At 44.0% G+C, this 22,948-nt stretch overlaps 1 protein-coding gene across 1 annotated transcript in view; it reads right to left on the minus strand.

Annotated features, from left to right (window-relative positions):
* The window catches only part of CACNA2D2 (calcium voltage-gated channel auxiliary subunit alpha2delta 2), a 98,353-nt gene extending 76,851 nt beyond the window's left edge, over positions 1–21,502 (minus strand). Inside the window, exon 1 of the mRNA XM_075832534.1 lies at positions 21,422–21,502. Coding sequence (XP_075688649.1) covers positions 21,422–21,502 — 81 coding nt within the window. The remainder of the gene's footprint in view (positions 1–21,421) is intronic.
* Positions 21,503–22,948: the final 1,446 nt, after the last annotated feature.

Consider the following 22,948-nt stretch of genomic DNA (forward strand, 5'->3'; position numbering starts at 1 on the left):
GGGGATTTTTAGGCTTTTATTTGACATAATCGCTGCTGCTGAACCACAACTCCCATCATCCACTACTCCACAATCCATCCTATGACGTCTCCTCGCCAGACCCTCCGCCTTTCGTGGCTGTGATAGGAGAAGAAAACTGGGACCATTTACCGGCGTAAAATTACAAACGGCCTTCCCGGAAACGCACTAATTCCCGGCCATGCGCGGCGGCGTCCTCGTTAGCCAGGCGAACGCTCGAGGCGCCGACCCTGAAGGGGTTAATGGCTCCCGTGACATCACGATCTCCGTTACTTAGAATAATGGCTTCTTTCACAGGCCGACAGATTGGAAAATTACCTGTGAAATATATTTCCCCGGGCGCACAATCGGCAGCCATATAAATTACGCGTTTAATGGCCTTTGGAATTTTCTCCCACTTCCGGTCATCGTCTCTTCCTTCTTCATCGTACAGAACGCGGGAAAAAAAACAATAAAATCCGACCGAAGGCGCAAACCGTAAAAGTGGGCCGAAGCCCCCTGCTCCGGATTCAGCGCATCCCCCGTCCCTCAGCAGCGGGATGATCGGCCTCGTTCCTAAATTCAGCACTGACCTCATTATTGACAGAATTTGACAGCGTTTCGCCTCATTTTACGCTGCGGACGCCGTTCTGTGTGCGATTCTTTCAAATAGAAGCAGTTTATTCCCTAAAGTACGACAACGTGTCCAACGCGGAAACATCACCTACACCGGAACGGGGACCGCGGCAGGGACTCAGCCGGATACTGACAGGGCCAACAATGGGGAGGGGGGGGGGGGAACATCCGAGATACGGTATAGCAGATACACCAGTAATATTAGATCGGGGCCAGTCTAGATTTGGGGGTCACTCAACACGTTTGACCATTATTAGGCCTGTTGTCCTGGACGGCCGCTATCCTGTATGTATGTGGGTGCTGTTGCCATGACGACCATACCATCTTATTCCAGTGCCCCCCAGCCTATCAGAGGACAGGAAATTGCTCTGCGCTGCAGATGGCGGTGGCTCGTTACACGGTAGGACACCAGATTCTGCGTCTGCTCTAAAGCACAAATCCAGGCAATGTCACATCACGGGCGCCCTGCGACATTTATTACAAGAGAATGACAAAATGGGAGCCCGACGAAAACAAACGTGCGAATGGAGAACCAGAGGCGACCGGGCCAAGTCCCAACCGCTCCTTCCCTTCACCATGGCAACCGCGCTCCAATCTACCGGCACTTAGCACTGAATGCAGAAATAGATAGATCTATACTCCACCGTACACACATCCCATACAGTCCACCCATAATATCTGCACCCACTAGAGGGGAATGGAGGAAAGGTCAGGTGGAGACCCCCTTTAATTATAGGACAGAACGTATCAACACGGAGTCCAGGTAGAAGGGTCTCTGTAACCTATCAGAACTGAAAGTCCAGCAAAGTCCATAGAACGAAAACTAATCTGTGGGAATCAAGGTCAATGTGTCACTAAACTGGATACATAAGGCACATAAGTCATGACTGAGCAGGAGGCGGGGCTGTGACAACCTCTCACACATGATATACAGGCTGGTTGTCAGTAGTAATAGATGAATAGCTGTCACTGTATATAAGATGTGTGGATCTCATGTCTGATCACAATGTAATTATATTATATATCAGTGATGTCAGTAACAGGGGGCGGAGCTGTGACAACCTCTCACACATGATATACAGGCTGGTTGTCAGTAGTAATAGATGAATAGCTGTTACTGTATATAAGATGTGTGGATCTCATGTCTGATCACAGTGTAATTATATTATATATCAGTGATGTCAGTAACAGGGGGCGGAGCTGTGACAACCTCTCACACATGATATACAGGCTGGTTGTCAGTAGTAATAGATGAATAGCTGTGACTGTATATAAGATGTGTGGATCTCATGTCTGATCACAGTGTAATTATATTATATATCAGTGATGTCAGTAACAGGGGGCGGAGCTGTGACAACCTCTCACACATGATATACAGGCTGGTTGTCAGTAGTAATAGATGAATAGCTGTGACTGTATATAAGATGTGTGGATCTCATGTCTGATCACAATGTAATTATATTATATATCAGTGATGTCAGTAACAGGGGGCGGGGTTGTGACAACCTCTCACACATGATATACAGGCTGGTTGTCAGTAGTAATAGATGAATAGCTGTGACTGTATATAAGATGTGTGGATCTCATGTCTGATCACAGTGTAATTATATTATATATCAGTGATGTCAGTAACAGGGGGCGGGGTTGTGACAACCTCACACACATGATATACAGGCTGGTTGTCAGTAGTAATAGATGAATAGCTGTTACTGTATATAAGATGTGTGGATCTCATGTCTGATCACAATGTAATTATATTATATGTCAGTGATGTCAGTAACAGGGGCGGGGCTGTGACAACCTCTCACACATGATATACAGGCTGGTTGTCAGTAGTAATAGATGAATAGCTGTTACTGTATATAAGATGTGAGGATCTCATGTCTGATCACAATGTAATTATATTATATATCAGTGATGTCAGTAACAGGGGGCGGGGCTGTGACAACCTCTCACACATGATATACAGGCTGGTTGTCAGTAGTAATAGATGAATAGCTGTGACTGTATATAAGATGTGTGGATCTCATGTCTGATCACAGTGTAATTATATTATATATCAGTGATGTCAGTAACAGGGGGCGGGGTTGTGACAACCTCTCACACATGATATACAGGCTGGTTGTCAGTAGTAATAGATGAATAGCTGTTACTGTATATAAGATGTGTGGATCTCATGTCTGATCACAATGTCATTATATATCAGTGATGTCAGTAACAGGGGGCGGAGCTGTGACAACCTCTCACACATGATATACAGGCCGGTTGTCAGTAGTAATAGATGAATAGCTGTTACTGTATATAAGATGTGTGGATCTCATGTCTGATCACAGTGTAATTATATTATATATCAGTGATGTCAGTAACAGGGGGCGGGGCTGTGACAACCTCTCACACATGATATACAGGCTGGTTGTCAGTAGTAATAGATGAATAGCTGTTACTGTATATAAGATGTGTGGATCTCATGTCTGATCACAGTGTAATTATATTATATATCAGTGATGTCAGTAACAGGGGGCGGAGCTGTGACAACCTCTCACACATGATATACAGGCTGGTTGTCAGTAGTAATAGATGAATAGCTGTTACTGTATATAAGATGTGTGGATCTCATGTCTGATCACAGTGTAATTATATTATATATCAGTGATGTCAGTAACAGGGGGCGGGGCTGTGACAACCTCTCACACATGATATACAGGCTGGTTGTCAGTAGTAATAGATGAATAGCTGTTACTGTATATAAGATGTGTGGATCTCATGTCTGATCACATGTAATTATATTATATATCAGTGATGTCAGTAACAGGGGGCGGAGCTGTGACAACCTCTCACACATGATATACAGGCTGGTTGTCAGTAGTAATAGATGAATAGCTGTTACTGTATATAAGATGTGTGGATCTCATGTCTGATCACAGTGTAATTATATTATATATCAGTGATGTCAGTAACAGGGGGCGGGGCTGTGACAACCTCTCACACATGATATACAGGCTGGTTGTCAGTAGTAATAGATGAATAGCTGTTACTGTATATAAGATGTGTGGATCTCATGTCTGATCACAGTGTAATTATATTATATATCAGTGATGTCAGTAACAGGGGGCGGAGCTGTGACAACCTCTCACACATGATATACAGGCTGGTTGTCAGTAGTAATAGATGAATAGCTGTTACTGTATATAAGATGTGTGGATCTCATGTCTGATCACAGTGTAATTATATTATATATCAGTGATGTCAGTAACAGGGGGCGGGGCTGTGACAACCTCTCACACATGATATACAGGCTGGTTGTCAGTAGTAATAGATGAATAGCTGTTACTGTCAGTGATGTCAGTACCCACTGATATATCGGATATCCCCGTTTCTCCCCTCCAGCCGTCTCTCCTCACATTGTGGCGCAGTACTAGATATTAGACTAGTGATGCCTCCCCCTGTCCTCTGAGCTGACCACAGGCTTCAAGATGTCACTTCACTGCCCTGGCTGAGGACGCCGCTTATCTCAAGCAGAGAGAAGCAGCCGCCGTGTCCTTCCCGCATGATCCGTCCCCACACCATCTCCCATCACCGGGATAAGGGCATGGTGGGACATGGTCCTAGGACTGCAAGATACCGGGGACAACAGCGTCCTGTCAATCTATGATAAATATAGAAGTTGATGGCAGACCCGAGACTCCCCTCCCCCGCCTGCAACTAGGAATTTCTATCAAGTCACTCGTCGTCGTCTTCTGTAGAGACGTGAAAAACTTTACTCAGATGTTTCTCCGTTTTATTTGTTCCTTGTAAAGCTGGGTGACAACCAACAAAGCCAATTACAGCTCGTCACTCAGCTTTCCCAGATGCCCTAATGCCTAGTGATACATGACGAGGTAGAGGAGCTATTCAGGAGCCTAGGAGAGCCGTGTGCCTCCGTGTAGTGGATTACATAGTAAGCGAGCAGCCCTGACAATCATTTTCCCACACAAGCAATAGGTGTCAGACTCCACCCAAAGGCGATTTCCCTTCCTCTACAGATGTCAGTCCACAGGTTCAGTCATGTGACTACTAAGCTCCGCCCTGGGTGTCAATGGCAGCTGGAAATGATGCAGCATGGGTAAAATAAAAAGTGAAGGACCCCCGCCCCGACAAGCGGATCATTAGTGGAACCTTGTGTAATGATTTAAAGGGTTTGTCCACTTTCGAGAATCCGGGTTAAGCAGCCCGGCCAATGAAAACGACGGATAATGGAGACCCTTCTGATGACCAGCGCCACTTACTAGAACCCCTGCAGATGGAGCAGTACACAGTGCAGTAAAATCTACGGATAGCATTATATTACAAGGGGGGCGGCTCTCTAGTGGGGACCCTCCTGTATAAACCCCATAAAGGGCAAACGGTAACAGGTCACCTCTGTAGTGGACTGTCCCTTTAAGGTTAGAGAATTTTCCCATTTATCCTGAATATATTGCGTTCCCTGAAGCCATCATTGCCGGGTAACGGAGAAAACGGCGATCACCCCCCCCCCCCCACTCTAGTAATTCACCAATTTACCGACAAGCAAAGAAAATTCTCAACGATTCAGTTCATTTTTCCGAAAATAAGTGAAATTGATTCGCGGAGTAAACGTGATGGCGAAAAGTCGGCACATCCGCGCTGGAGCCGAGCGACATCATCGAGATCTGAGCCGGAAACGGCCGTGCCCTCATCCCCCCCCCCGCCCACCCCGGCTCCTGCCGCTCCACATTCCGAGGGCGTCAGCGATCAGACAGGGCAGCGCATAATGGGAAAAAAAGCAGCAGCTCGGAAAACAAATGAGTCCTCGCTGCGCGGCGCAGCCGAGAATAATCGTAATACGCTGCGTCCGGCTCCACCGACCAGGGTAGAGAATACGAGAAGGATCAGATCTACCGCTCAGCGGACAAGACGGCCATAAAGATACGGCGAATATAAAGAAAGCGCAGCGTGTCAGTGATGTGCGGCGTCGTACGTTATAAATAAAGCGCCGCCTGCGTTACATACGTGGAGCTCTGCGAGAACCCCACGCCGGCTACAGGGAACGGTGCACCGGAGGCAGGGAAATGGTTAATGCGCCGGGAGCTGGTGGGTGTCACAATCAGACAGACAACGATCCGCCGCCGCCGCAGACCATTAACAGCCGCTCGTGTCAACATCCCACCGCTACACAACTTAATACCCAATCAATAAGCTATGAACTGCCGCAGGGCCCGGGGGAGGGTAACCCCTTCACTGCCGGAACGGAGCGCCGACTCCCTGCAGCTACATCACCAAACTACAGGCCCCCTGTACGACCAATCTGATTGTTCCAGACCAGACGGCCTCCTCGTATGGCGTGCTTTTCCAGACGCTTGTGTATAAGACGAAGTAAAACGCCAGAACGTATAACAAACGTAATGAATAGAAAAAACGCCATTAAAAACACGTATGGTGTTTTTATGCAAGAAAAAGAAAAAACACAGAAGAAATAAACCAGTGTGTAGGAGTCCTGAGGGCGGAGCCAATCTGGGTGCTTGAGATCTAATTGGCCGGAGATCGGAGCTGGGTGACACGGATACGGCCGCCATTACCACTCGCTTTCCTACAGTCCTTAATAATCGCTCTGGAAAAGAAGGGTGAAGACCTGTGCGGGAGAGGGAACAGGATGATTTCCCATTCAGGACCCAGGGAAAGCTGGGTGACAGCCCTCGTGGGAGCTCCAACTGTAACTAGAGAGTCACTCTGCTTTCTTAAGAACGGATAACTAAGTAATAATTTGACATTTTGACGGAGGACGACGACATCTTATAATTCGGGGGACTCCGTCCTCAACACCTCAACGGACGCCGTATAATTAGAAATGCTGACCGGAGATCACGGGGGGGGTGAATATCTGCGCAAGGGGGAAGGGTGGACAGCTGCGAGAGGTTAAAAACGCTTACAGACTGGTATCAGTTGCATCCTAAATAGTATGTCCCCCCCCCCACCATCAAGGGACAGGCGTCCGTATTTATCTCTTATTTTTACCAGATCCCATCCCTCACCCAGAGACAGCGCAGCCCCCCACCTGTATACACGACCAGTCCCCCCACCTGTATACACGAGCCGTCCCCCCTCCTGTATACACGAGCCGTCCCCCCTCCTGTATACACGAGCCGTCCCCCCTCCTGTATACACGAGCCGTCCCCCCTCCTGTATACACGAGCCGTCCCCCCTCCTGTATACACGAGCCGTCCCCCCTCCTGTATACACGACCCGTCCCCCCTCCTGTATACACGACCCGTCCCCCCTCCTGTATACACGACCCGTCCCCCATCCTGTATACACGACCCGTCCCCCCTCCTGTCCCTCCAGTATACACGGCGTCGCCCCTCCTGTCCACACGGCGTCCCCCCTCCTGTATACACGGCGTCCCCCCTCCTGTATACACGGCGTCCCCCCTCCTGTATACACGGCGTCCCCCCTCCTGTATACACGGCGTCCCCCCTCCTGTACACACGGCGTCCCCCCCCTCCTGTACACACGGCGTCCCCCCCCTCCTGTATACACGGCGTCCCCCCCCCCTCCTGTATACACGGCGGCGCCCCCCCTCCTGTATACACGGCGTCCCCCCCTCCTGTATACACGGCGTCCCCCCCTCCTGTATACACGGCGTCCCCCCCTCCTGTATACACGGCGTCCCCCCCTCCTGTATACACGGCGTCCCCCCCTCCTGTATACACGGCGTCCCCCCCTCCTGTATACACGGCGTCCCCCCCCCTCCTGTATACACGGCGTCCCCCCCTCCTGTATACACGGCGTCCCCCCCTCCTGTATACACGGCGTCCCCCCTCCTGTATACACGGCGTCCCCCCCTCCTGTCTTGTACATAAATCCCAAGTTAACTGAATATCACTGATCAATAATCCGTAAAAACACAAGAACTGCGCACATTGATCCTGTCACATAAAGGATGATGGACGGCAGATATTCCCTACAGTGAAAAAAGTATTTACACCCCCCCCACAGACGTCACATCGAATAATATCTGATCTGTAACCAAAATGTAACAGGCGGAGAGAAACCGGCGCGATCACATGACCCGGAGTTCTACCATTTCATATAAAATATTCTGCAAGACAACGCAGGAAAACCTACCCAGGAGTCAACTGCAAGGAAGCGGCAGAATAGTAGATATAGGGGGCAGTATTATAGTAGTTATATTCTTGTATATAGGGGGCAGTATTATAGTAGTTATATTCTTGTATATAGGGGGCAGTATTATAGTAGTTATATTCTTGTATATAGGGGCAGTATTATAGTAGTTATATTCTTGTATATAGGGAGCAGTATTATAGTAGTTATATTCTTGTATATAGGGAGCAGTATTATAGTAGTTATATTCTTGTATATAGGGGGCAGTATTATAGTAGTTATATTCTTGTATATAGGGGCAGTATTATAGTAGTTATATTCTTGTATATAGGAGGCAGTATTATAGTAGTTATATTCTTGTATATAGAGGGCAGTATTATAGTAGTTATATTCTTGTATATAGAGGGCAGTATTATAGTAGTTATATTCTTGTATATAGAAGCAGTATTCTAGTAGTTATATTCTTGTATATAGGGGGCAGTATTATAGTAGTTATATTCTTGTATATAGAGCCAGTATTATAGTAGTTATATTCTTGTATATAGGGGCAGTATTATAGTAGTTATATTCTTGTATATAGGGGGCAGTATTATAGTAGTTATATTCTTGTATATAGGGGGCAGTATTATAGTAGTTATATTCTTGTATATAGGGGGCAGTATTATAGTAGTTATATTCTTGTATATAGGGGGCAGTATTATAGTAGTTATATTCTTGTATATAGGGGGCAGTATTATAGTAGTTATGTTCCTGTATATAGGGGGCAGTATTATAGTAGTTATATTCTTGTATATAGGGGGCAGTATTATAGTAGTTATATTCTTGTATATAGGGGGCAGTATTATAGTAGTTATGTTCCTGTATATAGGGGGCAGTATTATAGTAGTTATATTCTTGTATATAGGGGGCAGTATTATAGTAGTTATATTCTTGTATATAGGGGGCAGTAGAATAGTAGTTATATTCTTGTATATAGGGGGCAGTATTATAGTAGTTATATTCTTGTATATAGGGGGCAGTATTATAGTAGTTATATTCTTGTATATAGGAGGCAGTATTATAGTAGTTATATTCTTGTATATAGGAGCAGTATTATAGTAGCTATATTCTTGTATATAGGGCCAGTATTATAGTAGTTATATTCTTGTATATAGGGGGCAGTATTAGAGTAGTTATATTCTTGTATATAGGGGGCAGTATTATAGTAGTTATATTCTTGTATATAGGGGTCAGTATTATAGTAGTTATATTCTTGTATATAGTGGCAGTATTATAGTAGTTATATTCTTGTATATAGGGGGCAGTATTATAGTAGTTATATTCTTGTATATAGGGGGGCAGTATTATAGTAGTTATATTCTGGTATGTAGGGGGCAGTATTATAGTGGTTATATTCTTGTATATAGGGGCAGTATTATAGTGGTTATATTCTTGTATATAGGGGGCAGTATTATAGTGGTTATATTCTTGTATATAGGGGGCAGTATTATAGTGGTTATATTCTTGTATATAGGGGGTAGTATTATAGTGGTTATATTCTTGTATATAGGGGGCAGTATTATAGTGGTTATATTCTTGTATATAGGGGGCAGTATTATAGTGGTTATATTCTTGTATATAGGAGCAGTATTATAGTAGTAATATTCTTGTATATAGGGGGCAGTATTATAGTAGTTTTATTCTTGTATATAGGGAGCAGTATTATAGTAGTTATATTCTTGTATATAGGAGCAGTATTATAGTAGTTATATTCTTGTATATAGGGGGCAGTATTATAGTAGTTATATTCTTGTATATAGGGGTAGTATTATAGTAGTTATATTCTTGTATATAGGGGCAGTATTATAGTAGCTATATTCTTGTATATAGGGGGCAGTATTATAGTAGTTATATTCTTGTATATAGGAGCAGTATTATAGTAGTTATATTCTTGTATATAGGGGGCAGTATTATAGTAGTTATATTCTTGTATATAGGGGTAGTATTATAGTAGTTATATTCTTGTATATAGGAGCAGTATTATAGTAGTTATATTCTTGTATATAGGGGGCAGTATTATAGTAGTTATATTCTTGTATATAGGGGGCAGTATTATAGTAGTTATAATCCTGTATATAGGAGGCAGTATTATAGTAGTTATATTCTTGTATATAGGGGGCAGTATTATAGTAGTTATATTCTTGTATATAGGGGCAGTATTATAGTAGTTATATTCTTGTATATAGGGGCAGTATTATAGTAGTTATATTCTTGTATATAGGGTACAGTATTATAGTAGTTATATTCTTGTATATACGGGGCAGTATTATAGTAGGTATATTCTTGTATATAGGGGCAGTATTATAGTAGTTATATTCTTGTATATAGGGCAGTATTATAGTAGCTATATTCTTGTGTATAGGGGCAGTATTATAGTAGTTATATTCTTGTATATAGGAGGCAGTATTATAGTAGTTATATTCTTGTATATAGGGGGCAATATTATAGTAGTTATATTCTTGTATATAGGGGCAGTATTATAGTAGTTATATTCTTGTATATAGGGGCAGTATTATAGTAGTTATATTCTTGTATATAGGAGCAGTATTATAGTAGTTATATTCTTGTATATAGGGAGCAGTATTATAGTAGTTATATTCTTGTATATAGGGGCAGTATTATAGTAGTTATATTCTTGTATATAGGGGCAGTATTATAGCAGTTACATTCTTGTATATAGGAGCAGTATTATAGCAGTTACATTCTTGTATATAGGAGTAGTATTATAGCAGTTACATTCTTTTATATAGGAGAAGTATTATAGTAGATATATTCTTGTATATAGGGGCAGTATTATAGTAGTTATATTCTTGTATATAGGAGCAGTATTATAGTAGTTATATTCTTGTATATAGGGAGCAGTATTATAGTAGTTATATTCTTGTATATAGGAAGCAGTATTATAGTAGTTATATTCTTGTATATAGGAGGCAGTATTATAGTAGTTATATTCTTGTATATAGGGGCAGTATTACAGTAGTTATATTCTTGTATATAGGGGGCAGTATTACAGTAGTTATATTCTTGTATATAGGGGCAGTATTATAGTAGTTATATTCTTGTATATAGGGGCAGTATTATAGTAGTTATATTCTTGTATATAGGGGGCAGTATTATAGTAGTTATATTCTTGTATATAGGAGCAGTATTATAGTAGTTATATTCTTGTATATAGGGGCAGTATTATAGTAGTTATATTCTTGTATATAGGGGCAGTATTATAGTAGTTATATTCTTGTATATAGGGGGCAGTATTACAGTAGTTATATTCTTGTATATAGGGGCAGTATTATAGTAGTTATATTCTTGTATATAGGGGGCAGTATTACAGTAGTTATATTCTTGTATATAGGGGCAGTATTATAGTAGTTATATTCTTGTATATAGGGGCAGTATTATAGTAGTTATATTCTTGTATATAGGAGGCAGTATTATAGTAGTTATATTCTTGTATATAGGGGGCAGTATTACAGTAGTTATATTCTTGTATATAGGGGCAGTATTATAGTAGTTATATTCTTGTATATAGGGGGCAGTATTATAGTAGTTTTATTCTTGTATATAGGAGCAGTATTATAGTAGTTATATTCTTGTATATAGGGGCAGTATTATAGTAGTTATATTCTTGTATATAGGGGCAGTATTATAGTAGTTATATTCTTGTATATAGGGGGCAGTATTACAGTAGTTATATTCTTGTATATAGGGGCAGTATTATAGTAGTTATATTCTTGTATATAGGGGGCAGTATTACAGTAGTTATATTCTTGTATATAGGGGCAGTATTATAGTAGTTATATTCTTGTATATAGGAGGCAGTATTATAGTAGTTATATTCTTGTGTATAGGAGCAGTATTATAGTAGTTATATTCTTGTATATAGGGGCAGTATTATAGTAGTTATATTCTTGTATATAGGGGGCAGTATTACAGTAGTTATATTCTTGTATATAGGGGCAGTATTATAGTAGTTATATTCTTGTATATAGGGGCAGTATTATAGTAGTTATATTCTTGTATATAGGGGCAGTATTATAGTAGTTATATTCTTGTATATAGGAGGCAGTATTATAGTAGTTATATTCTTGTATATAGGGGCAGTATTACAGTAGTTATATTCTTGTATATAGGGGCAGTATTACAGTAGTTATATTCTTGTATATAGGGGCAGTATTATAGTAGTTATATTCTTGTATATAGGGGGCAGTATTATAGTAGTTATATTCTTGTATATAGGGGGCAGTATTATAGTAGTTATATTCTTGTATATAGGGGGCAGTGTTATATTCTTGTATATAGGAGGCAGTATTATAGTAGTTATATTCTTGTATATAGGGGGCAGTGTTATATTCTTGTATATAGGAGGCAGTATTATAGTAGTTATATTCTTGTATATAGGAGTAGTATTATAGTAGTTGTATTCTTGTATATAGGGGCAGTATTATAGTAGTTATATTCTTGTATATAGGGGGCAGTATTACAGTAGTTATATTCTTGTATATAGGGGCAGTATTATAGTAGTTATATTCTTGTATATAGAGGCAGTATTATAGTAGTTATATTCTTGTATATAGGGGGCAGTATTATAGTAGTTATATTCTTGTATATAGGAGCAGTATTATAGTAGTTATATTCTTGTATATAGGGGCAGTATTATAGTAGTTATATTCTTGTATATAGGGGCAGTATTATAGTAGTTATATTCTTGTATATAGGGGGCAGTATTACAGTAGTTATATTCTTGTATATAGGGGCAGTATTATAGTAGTTATATTCTTGTATATAGGGGGCAGTATTACAGTAGTTATATTCTTGTATATAGGGGCAGTATTATAGTAGTTATATTCTTGTATATAGGGGCAGTATTATAGTAGTTATATTCTTGTATATAGGGGCAGTATTATAGTAGTTATATTCTTGTATATAGGAGGCAGTATTATAGTAGTTATATTCTTGTATATAGGGGGCAGTATTACAGTAGTTATATTCTTGTATATAGGGGCAGTATTATAGTAGTTATATTCTTGTATATAGGGGGCAGTATTATAGTAGTTATATTCTTGTATATAGGAGCAGTATTATAGTAGTTATATTCTTGTATATAGGAGCAGTATTATAGTAGTTATATTCTTGTATATAGGGGGCAGTATTATAGTAGTTATATTCTTGTATATAGGGGCAGTATTATAGTAGTTATATTCTTGTATATAGGGGCAGTATTATAGTAGTTATATTCTTGTATATAGGGGCAGTATTATAGTAGTTATATTCTTGTATATAGGGGCAGTATTATAGTAGTTATATTCTTGTATATAGGGGGCAGTATTACAGTAGTTATATTCTTGTATATAGGGGCAGTATTATAGTAGTTATATTCTTGTATATAGGGGGCAGTATTACAGTAGTTATATTCTTGTATATAGGGGCAGTATTATAGTAGTTATATTATTGTATATAGGGGCAGTATTATAGTAGTTATATTCTTGTATATAGGAGGCAGTATTACAGTAGTTATATTCTTGTATATAGGGGCAGTATTACAGTAGTTATATTCTTGTATATAGGGGCAGTATTATAGTAGTTATATTCTTGTATATAGGGGGCAGTATTATAGTAGTTATATTCTTGTATATAGGGGGCAGTGTTATATTCTTGTATATAGGAGGCAGTATTATAGTAGTTATTTTCTTGTATATAGGGGGCAGTGTTATATTCTTGTATATAGGAGGCAGTATTATAGTAGTTATATTCTTGTATATAGGGGGCAGTATTATAGTAGTTGTATTCTTGTATATAGGGGGCAGTATTATAGTAGTTATATTCTTGTATATAGGAGCAGTATTATAGTAGTTATATTCTTGTATATAGGGGGCAGTATTATATTAGTTATATTCTTGTATATAGGGGCAGTATTATAGTAGTTATATTCTTGTATATAGGAGCAGTATTATAGTAGTTATATTCTTGTATATAGGAGCAGTATTATAGTAGTTATATTCTTGTATATAGGGGGCAGTATTATAGTAGTTATATTCTTGTATATAGGGGCAGTATTATAGTAGTTATATTCTTGTATATAGGAGCAGTATTATAGTAGTTATATTCTTGTATATAGGAGCAGTATTATAGTAGTTATATTCTTGTATATAGGGGGCAGTACTATAGTAGTTATATTCTTGTATATAGGGGGCAGTATTATAGTAGTTATATTCCTGTATATAGGGGCAGTATTATAGTAGTTATATTCCTGTATATAGGGGGCAGTATTATAGTAGTTATATTCCTGTATATAGGGGGCAGTATTATAGTAGTTATATTCTTGTATATAGGGGGCAGTATTATAGTAGTTATATTCTTGTATATAGAGGCAGTATTATAGTAGTTATATTCTTGTATATAGGAGACATTATTATAGTAGTTATATTCTTGTATATAGGGGGCAGTATTATAGTAGTTATATTCTTGTATATAGGGGCAGTATTATAGTAGTTATATTCTTGTATATAGGGGGCAGTATTATAGTAGTTATATTCTTGTATATAGGGGGCAGTATTATAGTAGTTATATTCTTGTATATAGGAGGCAGTATTATAGTAGTGAATGGCAGTTACGGAAGCAGTGTAGCATGCGAGCTACGCCGTTTCTGTAACTACCATTCAGTTGTATGGGACCAACAGAAACAGCGTAGCTCAGCGAGTTACGCAGTTTCCATCATTCATGGTCGGAAATGACACGCTTCAGCCACAACAGAGCAGAAGAACAGGATTTAGGGGCCCCGTTGTAGATATAGGTGCGACCCGCATCTGACATTTATGACATATCCTATGGATAACTCAGCAGGGGGCGACACTAATCATAGGACGATATGGAATATGTGCTGCATTCTGAGGCATGATGGGAGTGTATAGAATATCTGTACATGTGACAGGGTGGTTGCCGCTGTCCGTACATTGTATGTTCCTGTATCTGGAGATAACACACGGTTATCTACAAGGAACCTCGTAGTGAATGATTCATCCTCCTATATGTATACAGCACTTTATATATGGTGCTGATGGCAGCCGGTATAATGCTATAGACGTGCCAGCGCGGCTATGTACAAAGGATTTATGTTCTGTGCCCACGTTCCGTGAACAGTCCTCGGGGTATAGAGGCTGCCAGTCTGCTCTTGGCTTAAGCCAGGTTTCCATTAACCCACGTATGACCCCTCAGCTCATATCACAGAGGGGGGAGCGCAGGACGAGGGGGGAGCGCGGCGTTCGCAGCGCGCGATAGTGATCTTGTGAACCTGATTAGCAGTTTATGGACCAGGACAGCGGAGTGAACGGAGCTTTCATCTGTCTGCAGCGCCAATTGTCAAGAGGGAAAAAGCCGAACGGGTGGGGGGACGAGAAGAGTGCGCAGAAAGTTCTGCAGAGGCCGAGATAAAGCCGAGACGCGGTGTTCTGAAATTAACCTACTTCTCAGCTGAAAAGGAAATCAAGGACCTTGTTATGAAATGAGGTCCTCTATATGATCCAAGAGATAGGGGACAAGAAAGCCGCCACAAAAGGGACAAGAGTCCGAGAAGGAGGATTATGAGCGGCAGCCAATTCTCCGGACGTGGGGTCTATGATTGGAGTGGGTTATGGGGAGATTTGTCTGATTGGGGGCATGAGCAGCGTAGATCCGCAGTGATGTATATAAAAGACTGGAGACCCTTATATCATATGACGCCGGGCCATAAGGCGATGCCGGCAACACATGTGATGCATATAATGGAAAGACGCAATGGAAACCGTTTCTGCATCTCCCATTGAGTGACATCACATAAACCGCCACTTATCCCCCGGGCACCGCTGCTCTCAGAATTGCTGGGGGTCCCAGTGGTTGGATGAACCTCAAGACTTATGACATATGGACTGGATATACCATAAGTAAACATCTCCACATAACGCGGAGTAACTTTGCGTTCCGTATCTTGCCTTCTACTCCAGTTACATTCCAAGCCGCATTTTCCTGGATTCCTGTTAGCTCTCATTTTACAAGACCTCACTGCAGCCTCCCGATGGTCCGAATTCTGCAAGTAGCGCGCCCTATTGTGGGACACGTCATATTTACGGCAGGATTCACACAGAAATCTTAACTAGTAAAACATCGGCCACTCTCAACCAGCTACATCACATCTTCATAATTCTGCTGGATTCCTGTTAACTCTCAGATCGCAGGATCTGCTCCCTGCTGGTTCAGTGTCTGTACAGAGCATGTTTTGCAGCAGTGCACTATGGGTTAGGGTTTACATCACATATTGCACTTTTCGGAAACAAGAAGAGCCCCCAAAAAATTCCTTAACCATCAGAGGCCCTGCAAGGGTTAAGGACACGTGACCGCTCCTTACCTAGAGTTGGCGCGATCTGTCCTTTCCCTGGAACCCTCAGGACTTAACTCTAGGTATAGGCCACCCCAGAAGGGTGTGCAGTGGGGTGAGGAACATTAGGGCGTTTTTTGGACGGGGCTTCATCTGATAAATATTCCTTGTGGAGTGCGAGAACCCTGCGTCTTGTGATGGCGGAGACGCTCAGGGCTCCCAGCGAGACAAGGTCAGAAGAGATGAGGTGCAGCCACGTAAGGAGCCGAGTCGCTCTCTGCATTCTGCCCGTGTCTTGTTTTTCTCTGGCGTGCACAGGTGGCAGGGAGGGTGCGTGTGCGCACAGCCATTTTTTTTCAAGCAGAAAAAATTCTGCCTCCATTTCCTGCCATTTTTGCGCAGGTCACGTGTTTTGTGATGCTTTATTTTAGTTTTTTAATTTGGGAAATGAAAAATGCGTCAAGACACTACGAACATGCGGCACGTTTGTCTTCCGCCTCCCATTGATTTCAATAGCGGTTCAGAAGCTCCAGGACAGGGAATGACACTTCCGCGATTGGCTAAAAATAGTTTAGGAAAAACGCCTCTACCCCCTATTGAAATCAATGGAGGGAAATTTGTGGTTTTTTTTTGTTGCAGATTCCAACACCTGACGCTGCTCATCCACACGGAGAGAGAACCAATCACCTTGAACATCAGCAAGAAAATCATCATACACCGGCACCGCTTGTCTCCAGCACGCCACGCTGATCCCAGTCACATCATAGATAACCACCAAGACAATCTCATTGCCAAAAATAATGGTCGGCCACCAGCCCCGAGCATCTGAACCACCGCACCACTGATAGACCATAATAGTCACCCGACCGGACCACAACACCTCCAGTATTACAACTCAGTCCCTACACTATTTTACCGCCTCACAATACAACCACCCCGCTGAACCTTCAGGGCACAACGCCTCTCCCCCCCCCCCCCGAAACTCCAGGGCACAACACCTCTCCCCCCTGAACCTGCAGGGCACAACGCCTCTCCTCCCCTGAACCTGCAGGGCACAACGCCTCTCTCCCCCTGAACCTCCAGGGCACAACGCCTCTCCCCCCTGAACCTCCAGGGCACAACGCCTCTCCCCCCTGAACCTCCAGGGCACAACGCCTCTCCTCCCCTGAACCTCCAGGGCACAACGCCTCTCCCACTGAACCTCCAGGGCACAACGCCTCTCCCACTGAACCTCCAGAATACAACGCCTCTCCCCCTGAACCTCCAGAATACAACGCCTCTCCCCCTGAACCTCCAGAATACAACGCCTCTCCTCCCCCGAACCTCCAGGGAACAACGCCTCTCCTCCCCCGAACCTCCAGGGAACAACGTCTCTCCACCCTGACCCTCCAGAATACAACGCCTCTCCCACTGAACCTCCAGAATACAACGCCTCTCCTCCCCTGAACCTCCAGGGCACAACGCCTCTCCTCCCCTGAACCTCCAGGGCACAACGCCTCTCCTCCCCTGAACCTCCAGAGCACAACGCCTCTCCCCCTGAACCTCCAGAATACAACGCCTCTCCCCCTGAACCTCCAGAATACAACGCCTCTCCTCCCCTGAACCTCCAGGGCACAACGCCTCCCCTCCCCTGAACCTCCAGGGCACAACGCCTCTCCTCCCCTGAACCTCCAGGGCACAACGCCTCTCCTCCCCTGAACCTCCAGGGCACAACGCCTCTCCTCCCCTGAACCTCCAGGGCACAACGCCTCTCCTCCCCTGAACCTCCAGGGCACAACGCCTCTCCCCCTGAACCTCCAGAATACAACGCCTCTCCTCCCCCGAACCTCCAGGGAACAACGTCTCTCCACCCTGACCCTCCAGAATACAACGCCTCTCCCACTGAACCTCCAGAATACAACGCCTCTCCTCCCCTGAACCTCCAGGGCACAACGCCTCTCCTCCCCTGAACCTCCAGGGCACAACGCCTCTCCTCCCCTGAACCTCCAGAGCACAACGCCTCTCCCCCTGAACCTCCAGAATACAACGCCTCTCCTCCCCCGAACCTCCAGGGAACAACGTCTCTCCACCCTGAACCTCCAGAATACAACGCCTCTCCTCCCCTGAACCTCCAGGGCACAACGCCTCTCCTCCCCTGAACCTCCAGGGCACAACGCCTCTCCTCCCCTGAACCTCCAGGGCACAACGCCTCTCCTCCCCTGAACCTCCAGGGCACAACGCCTCTCCTCCCCTGAACCTCCAGGGCACAACGCCTCTCCTCCCCTGAACCTCCAGGGCACAACGCCTCTCCCCCTGAACCTCCAGAATACAACGCCTCTCCCCCTGAACCTCCAGAATACAACGCCTCTCCTCCCCCAAACCTCCAGGGAACAACGTCTCTCCACCCTGACCCTCCAGAATACAACGCCTCTCCCCCTGACCCTCCAAGGTACAACATCCTGAGTTCTTTGGTTGTAGGAGTTGTGACGGTGACGGTGCAGCCGCATAGATCAGACGGCGTCAGTGTGCGCAGTTGTACTACCAGGTCGGCACAGCTACGTGAAGTGCTCTCTTAACATGCATGGCGCGGAGCGATGTTGTTCAGCTGTACAGGCCATTATAATTCAGCAGACTAAGAAATGAAATTGTAGCTGTGGAGACCTCCCCCACCTGCGCCCCTCCTGCATCCAAGCCATAAACAGGTTCTGCTTCCCATTTAATAGCCCACTAAACCGTATGGCGGCCTGAATCCTGCGCCAGCCGTCAACTTTATCTCTCCCGGCCGCAGTGCCCGCTGTCCACGGCTCCTGAGCAGGTCCACTTATTCCTGTAATAAAATGCTCTAACTAATAAAGACACCTGACAATTACCCGTCTACCCACAAACCCGGCCCGCCGCCCGAAAACCGCGCCAACGATGACAGTCAACAAAAATGATAAAAAGTCTCAAGAAAGTCCAATTATCCGGAAAAGAGAAGTAATTATAAAGCACACGCTGGGGATTATAGTCCACCCGGGTCTCGGATACTTCCACTGATATTTGTTATATTGATGTAGCAGAGCTGAGGTGATCGTACAACAAAACTCACAGTAACTGAAAGGGAATGTTCACACGCAAAATACGCCTGAAATTACGGAGATGTTCTCAGGCGAAAACAGCTCCTGAATTTCAGACGTTTTTGCTCGTACTCGCGTTTTTTACGGACGTAAATGGAGCTGTTCTTCATTGGAGTCAATGAAAAACGGCTCCAAAAACGTCCCAAGAAGTGTCCTGCATATACTGTATATAGGTGTCCTGCACTTCTTTGACGCGGGTGTAATTTTACGCGCCGTCTTTTGACAGCGACGCGTAAAATGACAGCTCGTCTGCACAGAACATCGTAAAGCACATTGCAAGCAGCGGGCAGATGTTTGCCGACGTAATGGAGCCGTCTTTTCAGTCGTAATTCGAGGCATAAAATGCCTGAATTACGTTTGAAAACCGGTCGTGTGCACAAACCCAAAGAAGAAATGGGGCGAGAGCCTCCAAACTGGGGTGAGAAAAATCCCAAAACGGTTATTCCTCCAGCATCCAAATCCTGCAACGTCCCGAACAATGAAACGGTCTCTACAGCACAACTCATAGTAACGCCTCAACGGGGCACATCAACACCCAACACTCCCCCAAACATAACACTACATCCATAATGGCACAGCAGCCAAAGTAACTATACCCCAATGTATTATCTGGCATGTTACATAGGACTGCAGGTAACATCTACTGCATTATCTGTAATCAGAGTTATCACTGTGTTATCTGTGGTGTTACATAGGACTGCAGGTAACATCTACTGCATTATCTGTAATCAGAGTTATCACTGTTATCTGTGGTGTTACATAGGACTGCAGGTAACACTACTACATTATCTGTAATCAGAGAGTTATCACTGTGTTATCTGTGGTGTTACATAGGACTGCAGGTAACATCTACTACATTATCTGTGATCAGAGAGTTATCACTGTGTTCTCTGTGGTGTTACATAGGACTGCAGGTAACATCTACTGCATTATCTGTAATCAGAGTTATCACTGTTATCTGTGGTGTTACATAGGACTGCAGGTAACATCTACTGCATTATCTGTAATCAGAGAGTTATCACTGTGTTATCTGTGGTGTTACATAGGACTGCAGGTAACATCCACTACATTATCTGTACTCCGAGAGCTATCACTGTGTTATCTGTGGTGTTACATAGGACTGCAGGTAACATCTACTACATTATCTGTACTCCGAGTTATCACTGTGTGGTGTTACATAGGACTGCAGGTAACATCTACTGCATGATCTGTACTCTGTTACTACACTACATTAAGAATACCACTTCAAAGAGTCAAACAACAACTTGAGCTCTGCTACATCTCATAGGAATCTGCCTTCTGGTTATATATTTTCCATTAAACCGTCGCAGTGCCCTCTGGCACTGAACAGGTTAACAATGGGATGGAAGGAAAAACAAGAGCATTAGGAGCGCGGTATAATGGAGGCCATTTCCTATTTTCGTGATACAAAAGCGCTTTGTTATCTCTCAGAAAGGAATGTTTTTAGGCCGCTACTTACAGGGCAATTTTTAATTGGCACAAATATTCCTGCAGCCTACTCTTATCTCGCCGGGGTCGGGATATCTACCGCATTCAACAAAATGACTGGGATGCAGAACAGAAGGTTGTAGGTTTTGGCGGAGATGTGATTGCGCCCCTGTACCCCCACCTTTGCCTGAGCTCAGGTGACGGGGGAGGGGGTGATGGACCGCTCTGCCCTATTATTACTTCTGATGTTAAAATGTGCCGCCTGTCAGCGCAAGTCAAACCCACAGTCGCCAAATGCATCTGCAATCCATAAAAACATTTCTCCCTCCCGTCCGCGTTAATGTCACCGAGACGCTGCCCCAGTAATGTCATTAAACCTTCAGCCCGGGCACAAGAGAGAAACAATTTGCCGGGGGAACAATGTGCGGAGAAAGCTGCCCATTAGTGAAGGCCTTTATTACGGGCGAGGAGAAGGACACTCATCATTTCTGGATTGCAGGATCTCGCCGCCGCCATCCCCGAATTAAGGATCAAATTGCCAGTTCAAGACATATATCCAAGTCTGAGCGCCCCGGACCCCGGGGCCAAGAGGAGGATTATGGGCAAGACACGGACCTGCATGAGAATGAGCGCTGACCCATCTGCTGCAACGGCGGCTCGTGTCCCCCCCCGATGTAAGGCGGAAACTTTACTTATCTGCCCCTACATACCCCATAGGAGCAGCCCCCCCCCCATCTCCCACCTGAGATTTATCCACTGAAAATGAAGAGTCCCTGCAGGGCCACATGGCTGCACCTCCGGGGCCCTCAATCCTCTTTTCCATGGTTCCCAGAAGGATACGGCGGCCGCCATTGCCCTTCTAGCAGACGACGACGACTCCATTCTCTCCACTTTAGCCAGCAATGTTGGTGGTCGATTCGCAGGCAGACCCGGATGTATAGACGAGGCCACGAGGGGTGTTCGTCACTACGTGTAAGGTCAGGGTGGACCACCCAATGACCACCGATGACCCCCAGACGTCTGCCCAGCATCGGACAATCTCAGACCCAGCAGCGCGATGACGGCTGGTGGAACATTCCGGAAGTAAAGAAGAGCTGGTTCAATCTTCCGCCACTACGGCTCCTCCCACAGCGCAAAACTGTCTACAGTACATTCCTTATAAAGGGGTGGTCCACTTAGCAAAACCCGGCGAGAAACTGTTTGATGCTCCTCCCTAGCGGGTCAACGACATTAGAGCGCAGCGGACGACCAGTCAGAGGCCAAACTGGAAAGTCATCGAAGATCCAAGCGTCCTGCCCAAACAGCTGATAATTTTGTTACAATGTAACAGTGCAAACAATCCTCTAAACTAGACACCGTAGCATCATACATCTCTCCTGTCCGGAAGGACAACTCTTTATTACACTGATACATTGTAACAAACCCTTAGCTGTAAGCAGGACTAGATCAGGATGGTTTTTCTGCCTCTATATGTAAGCAATGATCATGTCCATTCGCTGACAACAAGCAGAGATCTTGAAAATGGTGAGGAATTGAAACAAACTATATTAGAAAGTTGCAGAATGTCTCTCTATACCATAAGGCATTATTTAGAGAAGCCCGTCCTTTTAAGACCCCAAGGGGGAACGGGGCAACGTCTAAATCTAGCTCAGCCTTACAGAAAAAAATAAAATACTCCTCCACATAAGGTCAGAGAACCCACAGCTGGAGCCACACCGAGAGGGGTCAGTCAGTCCCTGCGACCACATAACCTCCCAGTCACTTATCACAGCGGTCTGTGCAGCAAAACCACAAAGTGACGTCATCAGGATCTGTGTAATCAGTCTGTAGGAGCGGTGACGTCATCAGGATCTGTGTAATCAGTCTATAGGAGCGGTGACGTCATCAGGATCTGTGTAATCAGTCTATAGGATCGGTGACGTCATCAGGATCTGTGTAATCAGCCTGTAGGAGCGGTGACGTCATCAGGATCTGTGTAATCAGTCTATAGGAGCGGTGACATCAGGATCTGTGTAATCATTCTATAGGAGCAGTGACGTCATCAGGATCCGTGTAATCAGTCCATAGGAGCAGTGACATCATCAGGATCTGTGTAATCAGTCCATAGGAGCAGTGAAGTCATCAGGATCTGTGTAATCATTCTATAGGAGCAGTGACATCATCAGGATCTGTGTAATCAGTCTATAGGAGCAGTGACATCATCAGGATCTGTGTAATCAGTCTATAGGAGCAGTGAAGTCATCACAGCCAATGTCTCATGCAGAAATAG

This window comes from Rhinoderma darwinii, chromosome 7 (assembly GCF_050947455.1).
Source record: "Rhinoderma darwinii isolate aRhiDar2 chromosome 7, aRhiDar2.hap1, whole genome shotgun sequence".
Classification (NCBI taxonomy): Eukaryota; Metazoa; Chordata; class Amphibia; order Anura; family Rhinodermatidae; genus Rhinoderma; species Rhinoderma darwinii.